At 43.6% G+C, this 24,659-nt stretch overlaps 1 protein-coding gene across 4 annotated transcripts in view; it reads right to left on the bottom strand.

Moving 5' to 3' along the window:
- Nucleotides 1-1,006: 1,006 nt before the first annotated feature.
- Nucleotides 1,007-24,659, bottom strand: part of ankrd44 (ankyrin repeat domain 44) — a 34,684-nt gene continuing 11,031 nt past the window's right edge. The window contains exons 5-28 of one of the 4 annotated variants that reach the window (XM_080412297.1): nucleotides 24,075-24,275; nucleotides 23,271-23,358; nucleotides 22,693-22,835; nucleotides 22,370-22,582; nucleotides 21,771-21,849; nucleotides 18,924-19,038; nucleotides 18,172-18,254; nucleotides 16,795-16,903; nucleotides 16,032-16,100; nucleotides 15,788-15,928; nucleotides 14,765-14,830; nucleotides 13,364-13,475; nucleotides 12,896-12,967; nucleotides 11,771-11,972; nucleotides 11,586-11,673; nucleotides 10,720-10,837; nucleotides 10,297-10,519; nucleotides 9,928-10,015; nucleotides 8,713-8,796; nucleotides 6,616-6,761; nucleotides 6,236-6,318; nucleotides 6,012-6,094; nucleotides 5,238-5,329; nucleotides 1,007-4,562 (exon numbers count right to left, since the gene is read on the bottom strand). In XM_080412297.1, the coding sequence (XP_080268423.1) occupies nucleotides 4,303-4,562; nucleotides 5,238-5,329; nucleotides 6,012-6,094; nucleotides 6,236-6,318; nucleotides 6,616-6,761; nucleotides 8,713-8,796; nucleotides 9,928-10,015; nucleotides 10,297-10,519; nucleotides 10,720-10,837; nucleotides 11,586-11,673; nucleotides 11,771-11,972; nucleotides 12,896-12,967; nucleotides 13,364-13,475; nucleotides 14,765-14,830; nucleotides 15,788-15,928; nucleotides 16,032-16,100; nucleotides 16,795-16,903; nucleotides 18,172-18,254; nucleotides 18,924-19,038; nucleotides 21,771-21,849; nucleotides 22,370-22,582; nucleotides 22,693-22,835; nucleotides 23,271-23,358; nucleotides 24,075-24,275 (2,958 nt within the window). In that variant the 3' untranslated portion in view covers nucleotides 1,007-4,302. The remainder of the gene's footprint in view (nucleotides 4,563-5,237; nucleotides 5,330-6,011; nucleotides 6,095-6,235; nucleotides 6,319-6,615; nucleotides 6,762-8,712; nucleotides 8,797-9,927; nucleotides 10,016-10,296; nucleotides 10,520-10,719; nucleotides 10,838-11,585; nucleotides 11,674-11,770; nucleotides 11,973-12,895; nucleotides 12,968-13,363; nucleotides 13,476-14,764; nucleotides 14,831-15,787; nucleotides 15,929-16,031; nucleotides 16,101-16,794; nucleotides 16,904-18,171; nucleotides 18,255-18,923; nucleotides 19,039-21,770; nucleotides 21,850-22,369; nucleotides 22,583-22,692; nucleotides 22,836-23,270; nucleotides 23,359-24,074; nucleotides 24,276-24,659) is intronic. The other 3 variants (XM_080412299.1, XM_080412298.1, XM_080412300.1) reach the window with 3 other exon arrangements.

The raw sequence follows: 24,659 nt of genomic DNA, 5'->3' as shown, positions 1-24,659 counted from the left end.
GTAACCACATGGCCAGATGACCTCAAAAGTATCATGTCAGACCCCAGAGATGTGTACCAGTTTGTGTGAGTTTTGGATAAAATATGGACTAGTAGCAAAATGTGTGTATGGAAGAAAATGTACAATGGCAGAACATTTTATCTGGCACATGGAGAGTGAGAATCCAAGGAATGTAGGGGGAAATGTTTTATTGTACCTACAGTTCAAGAGTTATTGGCCAAAATGTCTGTCGGCTGTCATAATGCCACCATGAGGCCGATGTGCAAATGTGGGGTGGAGGTTCCTTGGTCTACTGTGAGTGTGTGTGCAAAGTTTCACAGCAATAGGGAGCTGCATTCATGATTTGTAGCATTTTGTGCAAAACGAGCCAGATGACAGGAAAGCACCATAGCACCATAGAAGACAGGGAAGCATCATGATTTGAATAATTTGGTGTGGAGGTTCTTCTTTGGCCTACTGGGAGCGTGCGTTCAAAGTTTCTCACCAATCGGTCCAGCATTGCTTGTGGCATTTCGTGCAAAATGGGCCCCTCCTGTAAAGTTTGGAAGGCAATCAATTGGAATGGAATATGAGAAGTCTGATAGATACATCTTGATCACATGACTACAGAGATATGGTGTACCAATTTAACAAAATTGGTAGGAGTAGTAGCAAAAATCAGGCCCCCATGGTGGCGCTATAACAGGCCTCCAGAGAGTGTGTGTGTGCAGTTTCACGCCGATCGATCCAACGGTGCTGGAGATTAGCTGCTCACAGACGGACAAGAAGGTGGTACAGTCAGCTGGGGCATTAAGGCCACTGTGGCCTCAGCGCATGCCATTTTTCTGAGGGGCACAAGGCCAAACTGAGGGGCAACGATGGCCATGGCCTTCGTGGCCTCCCTGAAATTCCTGCCCTGGTAAGTACCATAGTCATCCATAGTAAGTACCATAGTCATCCATGTAGTAGCCATTAGTCAAGTACTCATTTGTTCTTAGGTTGATCAAAAAAAATACCACAGCAGCAGTAAATTAAAACAGATCATCTTTATAATTTTACAATTCATATAAAACAAAGGGTAGCTGGCAAACAGCCCTCAGCATTTCATTACTGCATCAGGAACTGGTATGAAAATCATCAGACACACGATAGCGATTGTCACAACTGGTGAAGCTCATTCTTTTCTCATCCTGTTCATCTATAGTTGAACGTAATACTGACTTAAACCTCGGCAGACCTTTAGCATAATGCTTAATTTATAGTCCATCGCACAACGGTATCATGTGCCAAAAATAGCCGATCTAAAAACTCACAGCATGTTTTGGAAAGCCACGCGTTGTGATCAGCTTCTAGATGGGTTTTTTTTTTTCGGTGCGTCACACAGTTGTACAACAAAGTATAAATCAGGCTTAAGAGACAGGCAAGCTAACACTGTGCTTCATAAACAGGGTGTGTGCTTATCAGGCTCAAACTGAACCTATATTTCGTTGCATGGCGGTGTTGCTGAAAATCAACTTGCTAAGTTATTGTATGTCTCTGTCGGGTGGAAACCTCATGTCTTTTCAGGACTCAAAAATAGCAGATCGACAAACTCAAAATTGCAGATCTGCCATGTTTGATACTTTTGTGACGCTGTAGGGTGTTTATTTTAAAAAGTTTGAATATGAAGTAAGAGGTTTCTGCCCGACAGCAACAATGTGTTTCTCACCTGATAAAAGTTAACATTACGGCGAGCGACACCGTCATGCCCCGAATCATAACAGGCGTTAGGATCATCTCCATTCCAATCTACAAGAGGTTTGAATGCGAAACTAATCATTTACAACCTTATTTTTCTGAAAAATATAAATGGAAAGACCCTGTGGAAATACATGCTTGTTATTCATCTGTTTCATTGTTTCCAATGGGGTGAAATGGAGGTGTCCCAGTAGCCTCTCTGGTGGACATCTGTACAGACGACGCTGTGCTTTACAACAGTATATACAAAAGCAGTTCAACTTCATATCTTCAAGATAATGTTACACACTCACACACGCATGGACATACATACACACATAAGCACACTCATCTTTTAGGAGTAACATTGGTATGGGATATTTTGTTTTTGCATTCATTTTACAGGTCAGCTGAATGGTTCCCCGTTTGGAGCAAGCGCCTCACATTATAGACAACTTAAAACACACAATTAGAATAGTAGCATCCACTATCAAGAGGATACTGTGAAAATAAATGTACTAATTAAAAATGAATAGACATACAGAACAAGGCACTGGACAAGTCTGAGACACTGTCATTTAGGCTTTGTTCAGACTTCAGGCAAATCCGCTTTGTTTCTCAAATACGATCTTTAGGACCGACTGATCACACTGTAACTTGCAAGTGATCAGGTCAGATTTTTGTACTGAGACATAACGACATAGGCGTGAGTAATGTTTACTTTGTTGTACGACGTTGTCGCTCACCAAAGATAGCCGATCTATAAGCTTACAACACGGCACGATGCGACGCGCCGTGAGCTTGTTTATCGGCTATTTTCGGCAAGCAACACCGTCGTATGACAAAGCATAAATTAAGCTTCAGTGTCCAGACTGAGGCATTTTTAAAAATCAGATTTGAATCTCATTTCAAATCACGTACTGTAGGAATGTGGTGCAAATCTGATTTGCAAAAATCCGTTTCCATGTGTGTTTTTTTTTCCAGATGTGATTCCAATCTGGATAGGACAAAAATTGGATTTGGGCTGCCAGTGTGAACATAGCCATGGCTGGTAGGTGAACAAACAGCAGTGGAAGGATGGACAGAAGGCGAGAAAAGGACAAGAGAAAAGTGGTCAAGGCCCTGTGTTATTTTACATTTAAGTGCTGGCAGTATACTAGACGTACCTTCGTGTCATAATTAATAAATACCATGCTGCAATTTGGAGACGGCCCCCATTGGACCATCTAGTAACCTCGGAAAGCCCAGAAATTTGGTTCCTGTTTCACTTCTCTTTGTATGTTAAACTTTTGGGTTTCTGTGATTTGAAAGAACTGTCCAGGAAGCTGAAAATGACAGTTGTAAGCTTTCTTTTCAAAAGGTCAGCTTTGGCTACCTTGGGCTTTAGAGTATGGACCCGTTTACTACCAGTAGGGATACAAACCAGAACAGGAGAGCATTCCACAAAGCAGAGTCAATGAATAAAACGCACATAAAGTACAGATATTATTTTTTTCCTCACACATCACTTATCAGCACTGCTTTGAAAAACAGCCTCAACACTTCACCAATTGCATCAGCATAAGCTATGACAGAACCCAGTCACATTTTACTAGGTGTTCTGGTCAATATTTCTACTAATCATCATTTTATGATACAATTCACAATGGAGCCATAGGCCCGAAGAATGAATTTCAAATGTGAGCTTCAGAGAAATAATTAATAGTTGTGCTAAAATCAGCGGGCAGTCATTGCAAGAGTTACGTACCTTTGTAAAAAATATACAAATACCCAGCCACAGCATGGTGCCTACAGTACTTATTAAGTATTTAGGTGTGTGAGTCAATATTTGGTACATCAACTAAACGAAAATCATATAAAAAGGTTAAGATTATGCTTAGCTTTCAGAATGGTCCTCTTCACTCATGTACAAACAGTTAAAAAATGGCTTTTTAAGACCGACAAGTCTCTGGGGCTAGTTTCCAAGCCACATAGAGACAGAGTACCGAGGTTGGTTTGGATTTAAGCACCCGTGAGTGGACAGAATGATGATACAAGTTCAACACAAGCATGCAGACCCAAACTGTAACTGGCCCAGATTGAAATCTTCTTTTTAGCACTCAAGCACGCATCCAGGGAGCAAATAATTCGGTCCCATTGAACGTCCAGTGAAGTGCAGCCGCTCCGTTCATTATTTCATTGACAAGGGCACTAGGCGAGAGGGAGAGTCCTCCAACCTGGTGTAGGGGCGAGGTCCTGTACATGTTCCCCTACATGGTGAAGTGAGCTCTGGGGGCAAGAAGTCAGAGCAGGCGAGGGCCACAGACACTGCAAGCATCTGGGCCGCGTCCCAAACAATGTCTCAAAACCTTCGGCCTTAAAGTGTGCACTTACTTACTGCTCTTCGAGCCCTGGAATGATGTGAAAGCGGAATACTTAGTGAAACCTAAGCCACTTCTCTCAGGACAATCCTTTCTTCTATGCCGCCTAGAATATGCAAGGGGGGGGGGACAAATGAAATAAGTCAAGTGCACGCTTTGAGGTAGGAGGACAGAGGACAGACAGCGTGGGACAGTGCACACAGGGGGACTCGGGAAGAGCGAGAGACGAGAAAGTCAAGAAGGGGTGTCAGAAGGTTTCGGAGTCTTCCGAGTCGTTCTCTGTGGTTCCCTCGCTGGAGGGCCCGGAGGGGTTCTTGGGGCTGCGTGGCCCCCGGGGGCCGATGCTGGGGCCCTTGCCCCCCTGGCGGGGCAGCTGCCTCAGGAGGGAGCCTGGGGAAGGAGCCCCTGAGCTGCAAGGGGAGCAGAAAGGCATCATGGTAGCCAGAATGAGAGCCAGACAGTCAGCCACCTCCCTGCTGGGAGCGCAAGCCAGAGCAGGGGTCAGACCTGAGAGAGAGAGACAGACAGAGACAAAAGACCCAGAGAGAGAGACAGAGATAGAAGGGGGAGGTACACGTACAGTATGGAAAAGGAGAGGAGGAGACGGAGAGAAAGGGAAGAGGATGGAGCAATGGAGGGAAAGTAGATGGACATGGAGGGGGGTGGGGGCAGACATGGAGGAAGCAGGGAAGGCGAAGCGGGAAACATGAAGTGGAGCAGAAGACAAGAGTAGGGGACACAGAGGAGGGATGAAGCAGCATTCCATTAGTCTAAAGCCAGCCACACAACACGGTACACAAACAGACACGGGGGACAACAAGCTTACAGGCACAAACTAGGACGCACCTGATCTAATAATCCCTGACAAAGAAGAACCTAAGGCAAAAACATAAGCTGCATAAATATAGTCCATATTTACCCGAGCACATACAGTATAGCAGATCACTGAGGTCAATTCCATCAACATCCAAACAAAGTAGAATTTGAGGTATATGGAGAATTCCATTCTCATTTTATACTATAGGGTGAAGTTCATGATGGAATGGAGCCCGGGTTCAAAAGAGAAAAACACTGCATGCCAACCATGCTTGAAGCAGCAACAGCTTTAAAGAGTTTTTGGACCTCCAGCATTCCTGGAAAGGCCAGACCGCAGCGGATGGTTCCGGACCGGGACAGACATACCGTTCTCATCCAGCGTCTGGACACTGGCCCCTCTGGCCAGAAGCTCCTTGACAGCCTGCTTCAAGCCGCTCCGGGCTGCCAGATGGAGGGGACTGACAGAGGCAAAGGGGAGCATAGGAACATTGACACAAAGCATAAGAGAGACTAGGGGTGCAACAGTTAACCCATTAAGACCTGAGGCCGATTCTACGAATGCCTTCTAAAATCAGTAGTTCTCACACTTTTTCGTAATTCTAAATTATTCAAAACACTTTCAAGATTTTTCAAAGAATTCAAAAATAGCAGATGTACAAGCGCTTGGCACGAAGTGTCGAAAATGACACCGATGCTTTCCCGGTTTTAATGGGTTAATCGAACCAATTAGTCAATTATAAAAAGTAATCGATTTTAATAACAAATTAACGATTTTGGGTGGAAAATCTCTGCATCAATTTGCACTCCTTTTGTTTAAAAGATTATTCTATGGACACACATAGGAACAGTTCGGACATCTAGGCTTGGTGAGGCGACTTGGACATGTCTCCCTCAATTTGCTTTTGCTTGCTTGCAAAGTTCACATCATCATATGCTTGGAGTTTAACCTCATTAACACTGGCATCCCTGTCATTATTGGCGAACATGTTCCAAAAATGTGAGCTTGTAGATCGGTTATTTAGGGCTTAAGTGGTTTAGCTTAAGTTATACTACTTTTACACCTAATGTTAGTCCATACAGGAGCATCAGCTGAACACCTAAAATGTAACATGGCTTCATCATAAGTCTTAAGACACTCACGTCTGCAATGCCGCGTTTGTGGCATTGATGAGGGCAGCGTCGGACAGTTTCTCCAAGATCAACAAAACACAGTCCTCCTTTCCCTACACGTAGAACAATTGTGAGGTAACAGTCACTGCATGAGAAATTACTAGAAATGATTAAAAACAACTAGTTGTCATATACATATGGACCATGGAGACTGAAGCACAATGAGAGCAGAGCCCCCTCCTGTGGACACTCACATTACTGCAGGCCAGGTGCAGGGCTGTGTTGCCTTCTTTGTCAGTCAGACAAAGGTTGGCATTTGCAGTGGTCAACAGCACCTCTGGACAAGACAAAAGAGTGCCATGTTAGCTGTAGAGAACACACATACACAGCAAAACTCACACGTTCACAACTGTGAGTGACTGAATGAGAGCTGACACACACACACACACACACACACACACACACACACACACACACACACACACACACACACACACACACACACACACACACACACACACACACACACACACACACACACACACACACACACACACACACACACACACACACACACACACACACACTTTGACCTTGGTGAGAGCATCAGCTGAGTAAAGAATACATTGTGTACCGAGTGCTTTAACTCCACCCTTCTCTGCTGCCATCATCAGCGCGGTGCGCCCCGATTGGTCCACTGCATCAACAGGTGCATCATGGGAAAGTAGTAGCTGGACACAGTCCACGTGACCCGAGAACGCTGCCGCATGGAGAGGAGTCCTACAAGACGAATACAGATTAGTGTCCCTATTTTGGGCATGTCATTGTAGGCAAAAAATTATAATTCTTCATTGGACAACAAATGATATTGCAGTGGTTCTCAACCTTTTCTGGATCACCACGTAAAATAACGTATTCAAATGTGAATCGGAATGTGTTCCGGCTTGGACAAATGGAACTAACATTTATCGGTATCACAATGAAACCCCACATTTCAAGGTTTAAAGAAAAAATAAATATATATTAATGTTATATTATCACAAAAATGTTAGTGTTTTGCCAATTATTTGGGGGCGGGGGCCCCCAAATAATAATAACAACAAATAATAACAACAAATAATAACGGCCCACAAGTTGAGAATCGCTGGTATATAGGACATAAGGGCCGTTCTTACACAGAGCACGATAACTATACAAATATAGTTTTAAAAAGTCAAGTGGATGGCAGAGTTCACACCACAACAATTAACAAATATGTGTCTGGGTAGCTCAGTCGCGAGCTCTCGCCTTTGGACACAAGGTAATGGGTTTGATCCTGGGCGCTGCCAACTCAGCGTATGAGTAGCGCGGCTTGGGTGCGGCAAGTCGTGTGGTAAGTACTGGGAGCTGGTGGTAGCGCTCCACCATCAGCAATTCATCTCCCAGGGGTCTAGCACATTGTAACGGGGATGTTCTCCCGTGACAATAAACCCCTCGACCGATACCGACAATAAGCCTCTCCGACCTACTTACTTAAAAGTAAGTAAGTAAATTTTATTTGTAGAGCGCCTTTCACAGACATCAGAGTCACAAAGTGCTTCACAACAATAAAAGCAGAACATATCAGTAAAAAATAAAAAGACAAAATACAACAGTCAGCATTTAACCAGTCAGCCGGTAAAAATCAAGAAATCGATACAGGATTATGTTACAACACAAACTCACAAAGATTGGTAATCATAAAAGGCTATGTAAAGGCCTGTTTGAATAGGTGAGTCTTTAAAAAGTGTTTTAAAAAGGCCCACAGAGGCCACAGATTTTAGGTGGAAGGGAAGATCAAACAAAACAAATACAATGGTAGTATGCACGGCTCTTTAACACATTCCCTGCCATTGACGGAAATCTCCGACATTTCAAATCCAACACTTGACTGCCATTGACGGAGATCTCCATCAATTAAAAAATAATCATTAAAAAAAAAAATTACGCTAGAGGCCGCTCTTCCACAACCTATGAATGATACCTTGACTGCGAGAGTAGAAGGAATGGAGGGAGATTAGCCTCGCGTGGCCAGACAATATCACACGACACACTGCGTGGATATTAGTCTGGTCCCTATCAACGATAGATTTCTTTCCAAGGGGCGGTTACAAAAAGATCCAAACGGACTCTATTGGTTAGACCTAAACCAATCAGAGCAGTGCTTCCTTTTACGAACGAATCAGAGCAGTGCTTCCTTGTACGTCATTGCTCCAAATAAGGTGATAAGCCCGCCCACATTTGGATACTGGGCCCTGATTGGTCCCTCACGACTTTGGAGGGAGAGAAATGAAATCTCTATTGAGGGGGGGCCAGACCTAATCTGCCGAGGGCTAAAGTGTGATGCAATTTTGCAAAGGCAGATTCGTCTGGAACCAGGCTAGAGGGAGATGACTATGTTCCACTCCTATGTTATGAGATGTAGAAAAACACACCTAGCTCGGATTTCCTCTTTTTTGTGTGAAAACAAGCCATATTCAACTGCCGATAACAACAGAATGGACGATCGCGGTAAACATGTTTTTGTTCTGGTGGATAGCTTTTGATTACATCCGTGTCCACATTGTGGCTTACGTGGCTCTCATTGGATCGTCAAAATAAGGTAAAAAACACTGGCAGCAGCGGATGAATGAATGAATGAATACCTGGCAGAGAATGTGTTAAGTGGTAAAACAGAAGCTGAGAAACGGTGCAAAATGAAGTCTTACAGTACCTGTCCTTTGCATCCTTGCAGCTAGCGATGTCTGATCCCATAGCCTCTAACAAAAGAGACGCACAGGGCTCATGGTCATTTACCCTAAAGGATGGGACAAAACAGATGTTGGTGAAATCACTCGTGAAATCACTTGATTGTACAGTTCAGTGCCCAGACTGCCCACTTATTGTTTAATACGTCCTCCTCATATCTCTTATGTTTTATGGCCATAGGATGTATGGGGACATTGGGGGCTTACTCATATGTTGACTACTTAAGAAAGGGTGTTCTGTACTGAGATTATGGATATGACAATTTGCAGCATTGAAGTACCTATTATTCTTCAAGGGTGTTATTATCTTGTTTCTTTTCCCCCCAATTTAGTCGCTGCCAATTCCCCCCATGTGTTAAGTCCCTGTCACTGCTGACCCCTACTGTTTGGTCTGAGGCCGTGCGGGTGTAGACAACCACGTCTCCTCCGATACACATGGAATGTTCTGTACCATTTATAAAATGGTTACCAAGCGTGTCTATTGACAGAAAGGTTCTCAACATCATCAAAAATAAAGCAGTCCACCACCTGCTCACTCGCTAAAAGACCTAGTTATGCTTTATGGAATAGTTATTACAAATTATGGAATAGTTATTACAAATTATGGAATAGTTATTACAAATTAGTTATTCTTTATGGAAATTAAAAGCACAGCTGGACCCGGCCTTAAATTAATCATGGCTGAAATTACCCATTGTACAATATCATGTCTGTTCATATTTCTAAGAGCTATTAAAGAAACTCTACTACCCCCTCTACTGGGGTTGGCGAAAGGGCCTACTCTGTGTGGAGTTTGCATGTTCTCCCCGTGTCTCCTAGGGTAGTTAATACCCTCACAAAAACATTTAGTAATACTGGTCGCTATATCGCCTCCCCCATGACAGCCGGGGCGCCTGATGGAGGGGAAGGGAACTGGTTGGAATAACGTGCTCCTTCCACTCGCTACGTCCTATCGGGGAAACTCCCCCCTGTCAGGTGACAAAAAGGTCAGTTGGCTCTCATGCATTGAAGGAGGCATGAGCTCGGCCCTGGACTCCCTAGGCTGTGGGGGGAGTGTAGCGCCCAGGATCACTTAGAAAATTGGCACCGGTGAAAAAAAGGGTTACAAAATCGTGGGATAAAAAATAAAAATAAAATAAAAAAAACTACTGACGATACACTATATTTAAAACAGGACTTACACAGCACAGTGCAGGGGAGTGAAAGGGTTCCCATCGATACAGCGACAACCCTTCTGCTCCAGCAGGATCTCCACACAGCCCTCGTGACCTGGCATGCACAAGCACACACACACACACATCCAATTTCAGCGAGAAGACATACAGTCTCAGGTATATCGCATACATGATTTATACATACACTGCAAAATGTCAATGTCAAAGTGTCAATTTAACTCCTGAGAGTTAAACCGACATTCTGAATTCTGTCGTTTTATTTTACTGTGTAAAGCAATTTGCAACAATCACTTTGAAGAAGCGATAAGTAGAGAACCAACTCGGGTCCAGTTTACAAAGTCTTGAGGGTAAGTGGTTAGTGCGATTGCTGCTAACCATAGTAGCATGCCCAGTGCAGGGGTGTGTAGCCCCAGTGGTCGCGCAGTGGGGGGAGGGAGGGCGGCTCTGAACTGGCGATGCTGAGCAGCTCGCTCAGCCAGGAGGCGTGGCCTCGCGCCGCTGCCAGGTGGATGGGCGTGCGGCCCCGAGAGTCGCCTAGCAACACGGACGCCTCCTGTTCCAGCAGACACTGGACGCACTCCTCCTGACCGCACAGCAACTAGAGGGAGAGAGAGAGTAAATTAGTCAGGAGAGAAGGAAGAGACGGGGAGGAATTATCACATGAAATTTGAATTGAACAGATAGACTTTACAGGGTGCAAACTTGTGCGTTCTCACACACTCTCACACTCTCACACACTCACACACTCTCACACACACACACACACACACACACACACACACACACACACAGCCTTACCCCCAGGTGGAGCCCAGTAAGCCCGTGGTTATCAGCCAGGTTGACATTGGCTTCTCTCTCCAGCAGTAGAGACACAGCATCCACATGACCTCCTGCCACCGCCAGCATCAGAGGAGTCCTGGAGAACAGCAGGAGCAGGGGATGAGGATGCAGAGAGAGAGGACAGATTAACATAGTTCATGGGTTCCCAAACTTTTCAGCCCGCGACCCCAAAATAATGCGGAAATTGACTCGCGACCCCACCTAAACCTGGAGGTCATTTAAGCACATAAACTTGCACGTTCGGTAATGAATGTAATGAATTAAAATGGTAAAATGTACTATTTGTAATCATTTTTAGATTGTATTTCATCCATTCTGTTGAATTTAAAATGTAAAAAATTAAATAATAATAATAATAATAATAATTTATTTTTTTATTACCCAAAATAAATTTGCGACCCCACCGTCAGTCTCCCGCGACCCCAAGTGGGGTCGCGACCCCAACTTTGGGAACCCCTGACGTAGTTGATATGTACGAATACGGCGACATTTATATAGCGCCTTTATCCAAAGCGTTTTACAATGTGCGTTACATTCACACACCGACGGCACCAACCTGCTTATCGGGAGCAGTTAGGGCTTCAGTGTCTTGCTCAAGGACACTTTGACAGGGGGAGCCTGGGGTCGCACCGGGAACCTTTAGATTCCCAAGCGGCCACCCTACCTTCAGGGCCACTACCACCCCCATCTAATACTGTGTAGTTACCCCTAATGCCAACGACTCCAATACATGAGAATCCAGTAATAAGATGCTGAAATAACAAACATTTGTGTACTGCGTGTCATTCTTAGACCAATGCCGCAGCTGTACAAGAATCACTCACTGTCCCTGAGAGTCAGCCGCGTCCACCAGCTCCATACTGTCTGAGTCATCCAACAGGAGGCGCACACATGTCGTATGACCGTTCATCACTGACAGCCAGAGGGAAAGAGAGAGAGAGCAGCGCACGTCAGACAAAACTCAAATGCTAAATGAAAGCACTGCCTGGTACAGCAGTTTCAGCCCTACCTGCTAGATGGACCGGGCTGCGTCCGTACTGGGTGTCGGTGGTGCGCGGCGACGCCCCCTGGTTGAGGAGCGTGTGCACGCAGTCCGTGTGTCCCCGGAGAGCGGCCAGCGCCAGGGGGGTCCTCCCCGCCTCATCCCCCTGGTCCACCTCTCTCTCCCCCTGCAGCAACACTTCCAAGGCCTGGGCATGGCCGTGATACGCCTGCACAGAGACGGGGAGAAACCAGTGTTTCAGTGATGATGAATACACACACTTAATGAGAGTAGACTAATACACTTTCACTTTATTTACATCTAGAATGACATGCTAGAATGTTAGTTAATTGCATTTGTCTGCATGTAGTTCATGTTTATTTAATAAGACGTATGGGCTTTTATAGTGCAACTAAATTCTAGGCCACTTTTGTGAGTGTACTGCTGCCAGGTTAAAAAACATCTAATGGACTAGGCTGATCTTGGTACTCTGATCTAGCAACACAGGTGCAGCTAATAACATTAACAATGGGTGTGTTAGATTTAGATGTGCTAGTGTGCAAATATTTGCACACCTAAATTTGCACACCATAGTATATAACCAATATATATAGCCAATCCCACGCATTGCCACTAGCATGAAATGGTACAAACTTCAGTTACTTCAGTTGAAGTACAAACTTCAGTGCCCTAAGTGGGCACGCTGACGAATGGGTCCAAATGGGTCCAAATGGGCCCTTCAGTGACCATGGGGCAAAAGCATCACTCATAATTTGTGTTCATTTTCACTTCTCCCTTTTAAATTAATAGACTCTGGACCTACTTCTAGTCTCCTAAACGGGTGGGCACCTACATTACACAGATACAGGAAGTCAAGCAAAGTTTGGGAGTCTTGTTTTCTTGTCTTGATTTGTATTTGCCTAAATCTAACACACCCATTATTGATGTTATATTAGCTGCAGCCGTGTTGCTTACATCACAGAGTACCAAGATCAGTCTAGTCCTTTAGAGGGTCTTAAAAACCTTTAGATAGTTTGGTAGTTTGATAGTAGGAAACTCCCCAAAGTGGCCATGGTTTAGTTGCACTTAAAAATTAGGAAAGTGAGGTGACTGTATGTTTGTGCAATTGTGTGTACATATGCTGAGTCTCACAGCAAGATGCAGGGGGCTCCTGGCACTCAGGGAGTCGGGGTCTTCTTGATGACTGTCATCTCTGTCCAGCAGCTGCAGAGAAAAGGCAACACACAGTCACACAGCTTCTAATCACCGGACAACTCACATCTTCATCAAAATTATTTATTTATTATTATGCTATGTGGAGATTTTTCACACATTTATTTCCCATTTTCAAGACTATGACTGTAACTTAGTTGTTTTACTTTTGCGCTGTACCAATAAAAATTGTCACAAGTGCCCCATTATATAATGATTTCGATGTTGGAATGGAAAACTGAAAGGTAGTTGCATATTGTCCAATGAAAACATCTGCCAGCAGAAAGGACAAACGCCCGGAGTCACTAGTCAGCATTAAAACAATTTCCTGTATGTGGTCTCAGTTGCACTCAAATGTGCACGCATGTGTGCGGGTGCGTGTGCGTGTGTGACTGTGTGTACACTGACCAGCTCCAGACAGTGTCTGTGTCCATAGGCAGCAGCGTAGTGGACGGGGCTGTAGCTCTGTTTGTCTTTGAGTGAGGCTGTGGCACCGTTCTGTAGCAGGAACTCTAAACACCTGCCAACAACACAAATACAAAAGGTAATGTTAACTCTAAGCCAGTTAGATAAACCAGCTCATGTACAGTATAGGTGACGTGTGTTGCATATTTTTATACTGAAGGCCATATTAATACTGATACATTATAAGATATTAATCTGATTTAAAATCCATGCTGTATTTCCTGCTGTAACCGGGGAACAAGACAAACATAAATAAAGGCGTCACTGGTCTGACTGAGCCCAATTTAATGCTAATGCAAGCAGTCCAGTTTCAGACAGACAAAACAGGGAAGGGAGTTGAGGAACCACAAAATTACAACAGATGTATGGAAAAGTTGTTTTAAATGAGAGACAGTGTTGTTATGTGCATGTATCGCAAGACTGTCAGGAAGCAGAAAGAGGCATTGAGGATCTATTATCTTATACTCCGAGCCAGAAGGCAATTACACACTGGGAGTGTGACAAATAAACAATACGAAAATCTGAAATGCTTGCTGGCAAATATTTCACATCAGAACTAGTCATAGTTGATGCCTCATTCATACAGGTTAAAGGAGTAGTTCACCAAAAAAATTACTTATTTCCTATCAATTGCACACCCCATGAAGCCTTGAATCCATGGATTTATTTTTGTTTTTGTCGCATTCCTAAGCTAATAATTTGATTCCCGTCTCCTACCGGCTATTGTATCCGGTAGGAGACACAAAGTAGATTCTTTGTGTCTCCTACCGGAAATACACCCGGTCATCAAATTATTGGCTTAGGAATGCCACAAAAACAAAAATAAATCCCTGAATTGAAGGCTTCATGGGGTGTGCAATTGATAGAAAATAAGTCATTTTTGGGGTGAACTCCTCCTTTAATGCCTTTATTTGCGGTGTAGAAGCTCAGAAAATCTCCTTGTTCCAAATAATAATAATAATGATGTCTCAGCATAACATTCACAAATGTACTCATGACACAAATAATAGTTTGAAAAAATATATTTTCAGCTGAATTAAATCGCACACAGAAAGAAATAACATAATTTTCTATGTATGCACATGATACCATAACTCCAGCTGTTCAACTATCGCCTTACAGATAACTAAACCACTATGAGTATTATAAATGATATAATATATCATCGCTATAGTGAAATAGTGAAAATAAAAACAATTTGTGAGCTAGCACCACTTCAGTCACAAAGGCAACATAAGAGATGGTGAAACAGTGAGAAAGAAAGATACAATAAGTCATGAGAAGAGTGAAATGTTTTCATCAGGCTTCAGTCCAACATTAAAAAATCTGTCAGGATAGACTCACAGCGCTGCCTCTTTCTCCTTCTCAGCCTGGACTCCCTCGCTCTCTGGCTCCAGAGCCACACGGCGTCTGGTGAGACAAGAGAATTTCGGAAAAAGACGTCAGGCATTCAAGATGCAAACTCTTACTCATTCTTTACTTTGCGCTGCGCTGCGTCAAAAGGATGAGGCTGCCAGCCCTGCAGGCCAGACTCCACTCCGCCGCCCCCACACGCAAACATTACCTCCATGTAACCCCTGGTTGCCGTGGAAACACAGAGGTGCCATCCGTCAGGTTATAGATAGTGATAGCAGCTACCAGTCATCTAGGCAAACAGTGAGGAGGAGAGTGGTACAATCTCTAAAGCCTTTCCTTAACCACTTATGCACTTCATCGTATGACAAAGAGAGTAAACAGCTGATCTACCAGCTTACAACGCATCGCAATGCTTTGTGCACTTGTAGATCTGCTATTTTTGAAGATCCTGGCCTATAATGACATGCCCAAAATAGGGACATGTCTCTGTTCATTCAAACCACAATTCATAGAAGACACATGGTACATATAGAAAAATAACAAAAAATTGTAGACTGCAGCCTAATCGTTTTATTGTTATTGTAGTTTTCGTTCCTGTTTTTTTTGTACTATCTTTTTTGTTTTTCAGTCTGTTGTTTTTGTTACTGTTTTTTATCCCCCCCACTTGTTTACGTTCTGTCTTGTTTTCATGTATGTATGTCTGTCTTTTTGAAAACCTTTTGTTCCAATAAAAATTGAGTTAAAAAAAAAAGACACATGGTACATTGTTTCTCACTCTCCCTATGCTATAGCTTTTCGAAGGATGGCTCCTTTATGAGGAGCGCTTGTTTTTGTTAACTCAACAATATAAGCAGGACGCCAGCAAGGCATTGAGGCTTGTGAGGTGGCCTGAAAACTATTTTGCCTCCCGAACTATGGTAGTGTTGTCGCTGACCGGGGACATGGATAGTAGAGGACGGGAAATTACCTTATGTCACTGTATGTATGTGTGTGTTCCCCTGTCCCCCTCACCTCCGGTCCAGGTCCGATGCGGCAGCATAGTGCAGGGCAGAGCGCCCCCACTGGTCGGTGGCATTAATGCAGGTTCCACATGCCACCAGGGTCTCCAGGCACTGGTAGTGACGGCTAGCTGCTGCATAGTGGAGTGGCGTTCTGAGAGACCGGCGGAGTGAAATGTAAGTGATGTACACTTTAAATTGGCTTAATAGTACATTTATTTGGGTGTTAAACAACAGGTTAGTTTGTATTTTTTTACCTGCCACACTTGTCTCTCCTGTTGTGCTCTCCACCGCTGCTCAGAAGCAACTTCACACACTCAACATTACTAGGAGAGGAGAGGAGTGATTACTGCAAATACAAAATCTTATGAATGTCTTTCAGTGCAAATATGCTTATATCCTATCAAAACTTTTATTAGAGGGACACAGTACTGTTCCCTGACTGACCATAAATACAGTATCAAGTATATCTGGTCAGGATTGTAGATAGACATACATTAGGGATGGGACAATATGAAAATTACATGTCACATTTATTGTGGCAATTTCTTTTTTGCGATTAACGATAGTATCGCAATTATCAAAGTATGCTTAAAACTTAAAATGGCACTTTTGTTAACCACTTGAACCCCTAGCATCCATATTCTGGGGGGGAACGTCCGCCAAAAATAGCCGATATACAAGCTCACAACGCGTTGCGAGCTTGTAGATCTGCTATTTTTGGCGAATTGATTTGTGTAGATTGAAATGAGAGCGTACCAAATGCACTCTTTACAGGTCAATTTGATAAAGTATAGAGGGTTTAAGTGGTACTAAATTTGCAGCTCAACTAAAGCCAATTCATCCAAGTGTGTGACGGAGGACAATTTCACGAAAAATTAAAATCTCTGTGATACGATTATTGTGAGCGGTTTCTTATCACGATAAACGATAACAATTATCGTCCCCTAACATAATGTACATTACTATGTACAGTAGCTAATCCCACAGAGTAAAGAACACACACACACACATTCTTACCCTCCGGCGGCAGCAGCATGCAGACAGGTCCTCCCCAGACTGTCAGGTGTGTCTATCTGAAAGCCTGCAGACAGGACCGAGTCGTTACACATTATGCTAAACCTCCGGCCTGAGGGTGGCAGTGCAGGCCGGGAAGGGGAGGTCAGACAACACACAGCAGCAGCCACAGAGTGGAGGAGGAGGAGGAGGAGGAGGAGACATGGGGGGGTGGGGGTGGAGAGAAACACAGGTTTTAGTGTGAAGGGAGGGGTGTGGTAAAAAAACAAGACAAAATGACAAGGTCATGTGAGAGTATGCGTAAGAGAGAGAGAGAGAGAGAAAGGTGTGCATGCATAGACAGACAAATGAGTGAGTTACATATTAAATGCACAGATATTTACAGATACAAGGTAAACACAAAAACAGAGGTGGGTGTTACGCCAATAGAGGGAAGACTCTCACTCCAAGACAGTGTTCCATTTTATTCACATCATCATGTGTCTTTCTTTCATGTGTATTTCAGGCCAAGAATCACAGTCCAGTGACTCAAGCTAAATCACACAATAGAGCGTTCTAACAGCTAAAGAGTAATGTGAGCACTGAACACAAACCCCCAGTACACAGTGGGTCCCCGGCACCCATAAATCTGCAGCTGTGTACTGAAAACTGCAACACATGTAAATTACTCTTTTGTTGTTCGTTACAGCCGAGGCCGTATTAGAGCAGAGCGGCTATGGGAGCTCAGTCTCACCCGAAACCTTTGACTTTGGCCACAAATCTAGAGATACTGCCAGAGTGTTAGGAAACAGGACAAGAGATCTGGGACCGGAATGGACCCCTCAAGATTTCCCTCTATCTAGTTTACATTTGTTGAATCTATCGGGGGCTTCCCTTTTGCGGGAAGACTTATTTTCCTGTGGTCAAGAAATACGGCCATTTTTGGAATGAGACCAAGGTGTTTACCACCATTAGTCCAAGACAAGAAGAGCATTCAGCAGGACACATTTTGCCAAGAAGGAGATGGGTCCAATCAGTGATGATTAATAAGACCTGAGTGAGGCCTTGTCTGTTTTTTTGGGCAGTGTGACTCAAATCTCGCTATGGACAAATACTTCTTGAGGTTGAATTCACCACTGTGAGGAGTATAAAGAGCGAGGCTGAGACATTCCTGACCTAAAGCACAAAAATAGACAATGCTGTGTAGAGACACTGTCTTAGAGTGGTAGCTCAAGAGTAGCTTTCATTCCCTCAATGAATTTGAGCTGTTAAGAGGGGTGAAGAAGACAAAACTGAACTCTGTTTGGCAGGAAGAGACTACTGCATGGTGCAACATTTCTCAATGGCTCTTAGAAAGTGTAGTTTCTCAATGGCTCTTGGGAAGTGTAGTTTGTGACGTACCCGATGACAGTAGCTTCCGGCAGCAGTCAGAGTGAGCATTCAAGGCAGCCAGGTGGAGAGGGAACATCCCATGGACCCCTCGTCTGCACAGAAGGACATGGCACAAAAAAGAGAGACTTAAGACATTATTGTCCCAAGGGGAAATCCCTTAACACAAGCACTGTACATATCAAGACAACAGTTCATACAACAGCACACAATTGTAACCGCAATACAGCAGTAATAACAACATAGAAAATGACAGACAGCAGCACACACACAGGTCTGTTCAGTCAGGCCTGCAGTTTAAGGCAGCCATGACTGCAGGTATCAGGCTTTTCCAATGCGAGCCCCTCTGCACGTCTCAATGTTCTATACCAGTACCCCGATTGTGGCATCAGGCAGTTTTTAGACTTAGAACTTTGCGTCAATCACACCGTTCTGTTTTTTTAATTAAGTACTATTATTATTTTTGCTGTTTTCTCGATTTTCTCCCAATTTTGATGTTGCCAATTCCCCACATCTACTGCAGTCCCTGTCACTCCAAACATCACCAATCGTGTCCGTTGGAGTCCCTGGCCAAACAGGAGGCACTGCATAAGGGACCTTTTACTACAATACACACACACACACACACACACACACACACACACACACACACACACACACACACACACACACACACACACACACACACACACACACACACACACACACACACACACACACACACACACACACACACACACACACACACACACACACACACACACCTTGTGCAGTCTGCGCCGCTGGTAATGAGTGTGTTGATGAGGAGTTCATGTCCATAACGGGCAGCAATGTGGAGAGGGGTGTTGCCATCCTTGTCCACACTATCAATCTCCCCACCTAAAATACGATAAATCATAAAAAATATTTACTTTTTTCTTGATTTATAACAAACATCACAGTTCTTCAATCTATTTAATCATTTAAAGCTTACTTGTTTTAGTGAACACATTTTTTTTAACAAATCTGCATGGTAGAGTAAAATAATACAATATATAACTAACACAACTGTGGTGTTTGGAGTAGGGATGTTCCCAGTGATTAATTTCACTGAAGTGTACACAACATTTCTGAAAACTTTTCTTCAAGTGGACGATTTTTTTTTATTAATTAAAATTAACACCCATAAAATAGCCAAAACTGAACACATTTCGATCTATAAGGCCAAATCTCATTTGAAAAAAAATTGTACGAGTATATGAAAGCCATTTAAAATGGTTATACTATTGGAATCTTACACAGCTGCCTGCTCCCAAATAATCAGGGGTGCAATGCTCACTGGACGGCCTTGCACGCCGTGCCGGAACCTATTTGACCAGGAGCACGCGCAGGCACACGCATAGATTTAAAACTACTTTAAATTCGCACCTCAACAAAGTTTTCAAAGGTTCCCGACTCACACCTAGCGAATTAACATAGGAATAAGCCTAGATGCATATCAATTGTCCATTGTGTGACTTGCAGTGTAGGTGTTAAGCGACGTGCGCGTCACGTCATTGAAATAGAGTGCAAGAACATACCAAATGAGCATTGCATGCCTGCAAATAATTAATTACATCATGCCAGTGCACTGTGCAAAAGTAGGTCAAATCAATTATGCTGTCACTCCAGCAGAGCTGGTCTGAAGCACACTACTGTACTGACTGACCCTTTAAAGTTTAAACCATAACATGACATGTAGTATTGGATCTTCAGCCAAATGGTTGTGAATGAAAACGAAGGCCTACTCTGCATTCTCCATGTTCTCACCTCAAACGCTGGATTATTTATTCAAATCGACCGGATCACAGAGGCAGCGGGCAGTATGAGGTAATACCATCAAAGTACTCACACAAACTTTGCTCTTTTTTTCAAACCAACCAGTGTCTGTAGCAACTTAATCCACTCAAACTGGGAACGTATCTGTGTCATTTTAGCTATAACAATTATTTTTATACTTTGGCTATACAAAAATAGCAGATCTACAAGCTCATACAGAGTGTGGCGCGCTACGATATCGATATTTTTGCAAATCTTTGAATACATACATTTTAACTCAAATCTTTGCTTCTGGGTGGGTCACAACATATTTTGATGGGGCCAAAAACATATAATCCTTGACAAGAAAAAGTTTGAGCACCACTGGTATAGCAACAATAGTTTTTCAGAAATATTTGTTGACACATTTGTCAGTTACAAATGTTCGCTTAATTTGCATGCATTTGCTTAATTTGCATGTTAAAGGCAACATTTTATTAATAGTAAGTATTAATAGTATAGTAACATGGGTGCAAAATGGAAATGCGTAATAAACAAAGATTAAACATCTCAATTAAAAATATATTTAACCCATTAAGGCCCTGAGGCCGATTCTACAAATGCCTTCTGAATCAGTAGTTCTCAAACTTCTCCGTGCCAAGGACCCCCAAACGCTGCGCGGCAAGAAGTAATGCGCCGTGAGCTTGTATATCTGCTATTTTTTTATAGCCAACGCTAATATCTAAAATGACTCAGATGCTTACCCAGTTTTAATGGGTTAATACAATAACGTTTAGTAGGGGCAGCACCGTTTATCCGTATACCCGCGCACATCCCTAGTTTGGAGGTCTCCCTGCTCTTCTGTTGAGACATTTAGATCCTGTGTTGGGGTAGGACCACTACTGGTTGGATCTTATGGACTGCAGCTTTAAGCCTGACACCGTCGTACGATGAAAATAGATCAAATCTACGAGTTCACAATGTGTTGCAATGCAATTCCTTGTGAGCTTGTAGATCTGCTATTTTCACTGCGCAAGACCGACAGACGGCGTGTATACATGAAGCATATATGAGCCTAGGCAAATTTCTGCCTATAATGACTAATATGGTTAAAGCACTTTTAGTCAGGGGATATTTAAAAAATCTTGGAATAAATTCCTTACCAAAAAAAATCTTCACCAATGTGTTTGTAAAGGTGTCTAGTAACACATCTCACAAAGACTGAAATACAGTTTCCCTAGGAGAATTTGTGACAGTCCTGAAAGTTGGGGTACCCACCATAACCTTATGCGGGTTGAAGTAGCATGTGAGGGGTCAAACTAGGGTGTTTTTATGATTCTGAATCCATTGCAAGCATTTGTTTTGCACCAAAACCACTCCTTGGGCTAAAAACTGCCTTTTCCAGGTATACTTTTTGTGTAAAAAGCCCATTGAGATTGGGCTGTTTTTAGCCCAAGGAGTGGTTTTGGTGCAAAACAAATGCTTGCAAATGGATTCAGAATCATAAAAACACCCTAGTTTGACCCCTCACATGCTATTTAAAATTTTGATTTTTTTCCCCCCCTGCATAAGGTTATGGTGGGTACCCCAACTTTCAGCAGCTGTCAAAAATTCCCCTAGGGAAACTGCATTTCAGTCTTTATGAGATGTGTTACTAGACACCTTTACAAACACATTGGTGAAGATTTTTTTTGGTAAGGAATTTATTCCAAGATTGGACATTTTTCTGCTAATATCCCCTGACGTATTTGAAAGTAACATGAGGGCCTCGAGGATTACTAAAAGTAATTCTTAGACACAGAGAAAACACACGGACACACGCAAAGAGGACCTACCATTCTGGATGAGGGTCTGGGAACGAGTGAAGCGCCCGTGTACCGCCGTCATGTGAAGGGGGCTCTTTCCATCACGACTCTGACAGAGAGAGGCAACAGATGTGAAGACATCAGACTAACACAGTCACAGTAAATGATTGGAGAAATAGCACCACTCCCACTGGTCAGTGATCGAGCTGTCAGACTAGCAGGAAATCTCTCCAGAGTCTCAGAGTTAAAAACACTAGAGACCGACCATTGCCAGTTTTTGGATCCAATGCCAATGCAGATTTTTTAGAGACCTACATCATAGACCACCGAATACCGATATTTTCATAGATATTTGTCAAAAAGTTTGTTATTAATTCTCATCAATTTGAAAAATTGGATTTTTTTCATAAATCGAAAATTCTAAAATAAGAGATTTTTGGAAAACGTTTGAAAAGTTTATACCTTCTTTATATGTATATATCGGGCTAAAACAAACGCTCCAATTTTGCAGTGTAGTTGGAACAGCACGAGGGATGGTTACCTCAAAAGCTGCCTTGCCTTAACGCTGCAGCAGAGCTGCTACACCCCTGACAATTATGTACAGGCAGAAGAGTTGACCCATGGGTTACCTGTACGTTAACGTCAGCCCCGTTGTTGACCAGGAACTCCAGGCAGAGAGCTCCATGTGTAGAGGCAGCTGCAAAGTGCAGCGGGGTGAAACCCTTGTTGTTGGGCTGGCTGACATTGGCCCCGTAGTCGATCAGCTCACTGACCACCGCGTCCTGGCCGTTGAAACAGGCCACGTGGAGCGCTGTGTTCCCAAACGCATTGGATTCATCTATCTGGAGGCACAGAGAGAGTAAAGAGAGAATTTGTGTGTGGGCATATTTGCCCGTGTAGGAAGGAGAATAAGTGAATGAGTGAAAGTTATCCTTTTGTCAGGAATGCCTACCTCCACAGCTAGGTTGAGCAGGTGTTTCACCACAGCGATCTGCCCACTCGAGGCAGCCGTGTGGAGGGGAGTGTAGCCCCTCTTGTCCTTACAGCTGATCTCTGCCCCCTGGCTCACCAACATACACACGACATCCAGGTGACCTGTAAGGGGAGCAGCACAAAATTGTGCGTGCAAACACACACACGCACAAAATATACATCGTTATCCTCAGAGCTAAAACTCATTGACTCATTTGTTTAATGGGAGTTGAGAGATTGTGGCTCCATATCATTTTGTTCCGGCTAATACAAATTAATTCTCTGAATCCTGTATCTGGTGAGTGCAAAAGCTACAGTACATAACAGCCCATTAACAGTGCAGGGGAGAGTAAGTAGATACTGAACAGCACTCTGAAGTGGGCTCCTCTACCTAAACAAGCATTAGTCTTTTCACAATCTATGAGAATCTCTGCGTTGGTCCATTAGGTGACTCAGACCCATTGATTTTATTTTATTTTATATATATATCTACTTCCAGGAATAAAGACATGTTGTGAAGTGCGAGAAACTGTTGCAAATTCTGTCCTTGTCTCGCACCCATGAAAGCTGCCCAGTGCAGCGCCCGGCCGTCTTTCTTGTCGAAGGCGTTGATGTTGGCGCCTTTTGCCAGGAGTAGGTTTAACATCTGAAAGAATGAAAGTGGAGGAGAGAGAGAAAAAGAGAGGGGGGTGCAAAGAGTGATGAGTCAAATATGAACATACCCTCTGGCATATATTTATGCACAGATGAGTGTGGGCGCAAGTGTCAATGCCCACATTGACACTTGCTGTGTGTGTGGGGGTGGGAGGGTGATAATATCCATGTAAATGCATTCGAAATACATTCCATCTGACATGAACAAACTGCAGATAAATAGAGGCTGGCCATTCAGATTGGCCTCTAGAAATCTGCCGTGTCTGCCAACATTTATTTTTAGATTCAACCTACGGTACATAATACATTACTCATTCAAAGTTTTCTGAAAATGAGAACCGCTGGCAGATTCTTCTTTTCATGCAAAGATCACTTTTAAGGGATTTCTGCTTTGTCTGCCAGCGCCGTCGCAACACAGGAAAGAAACTAGAGAGCAGTGTGACATGTGATACAGGTCCTGACTCAGATCTGAACCCAGGATGTTGTAATTAAGAGGCGCGTGCATAAATGTTGAACAACCAGGGTTGAGCCCATTGAGCTCATTAATCCTTGACTAGCATATTAGAATGTAGATGACTAAAACATGGAAATGTCAGGACTTAATGTAATAAATATTACAATATATTATGATATATAAAAAGGTCCGGTCCCACCCCACCTCCACTTCTACAAACAAGAACAGATCTAGTTGGTGTATCGGTGCAGTACCTCAGTGTGGCCGTTGAGGGCGGCATGGTGCAGTGCGGTGCGCCCGCCGCGGTCCGACACGTTGACACTGCTCAGCAGCGGGATTATGACCTCAGCGCATCGCAGCGCGTTATTGGCCGCAGCAACGTGCAGCGGCGTCTGCCAGTTCTTGTCACGGGCATTCACGTCAGCCGAGTGGCGGATCAGCACACGCACGGCCTCCTGTGGAGCGTGGACAGGACAGGGGAGTTCAGAATGTGTATGTGGAGATAAATAAAGACTTTGTTTATTCAAGGTTATGGTACAACGTCACTTGTAATCATCCAAACTAATGATTCATGCAAAGCGAGAGATACAGACACAACCTAGAGCACAGTAAGTGTGCACCTACATAGTTATGTGGAATTACCTGTTTGGGCACAGGAGCAGAAACTGCTACGTCAGCTAAGGCCAAGTCAGCGTGTTTGTTTGTGTGTATGTATGGTGTTTGGGCGTGGAAGTGCTTGGAAGTGCTGAAGTACACAGGTGGCAATATCACACTGTGTGGCTTAGCTTGTTGACACCTGTGACACAGTGTGTGTGTGTGTGTGTGTGTGTGTGTGTGTG

This window comes from Gymnoscopelus braueri, assembly GCF_963280865.1.
Source record: "Gymnoscopelus braueri genome assembly, chromosome: 18".
In the NCBI taxonomy this organism is placed as follows: domain Eukaryota; kingdom Metazoa; phylum Chordata; class Actinopteri; order Myctophiformes; family Myctophidae; genus Gymnoscopelus; species Gymnoscopelus braueri.
Note: the sequence above shows the minus strand (reverse complement) of the source record. Positions and strands in the feature narration are given on the sequence as shown.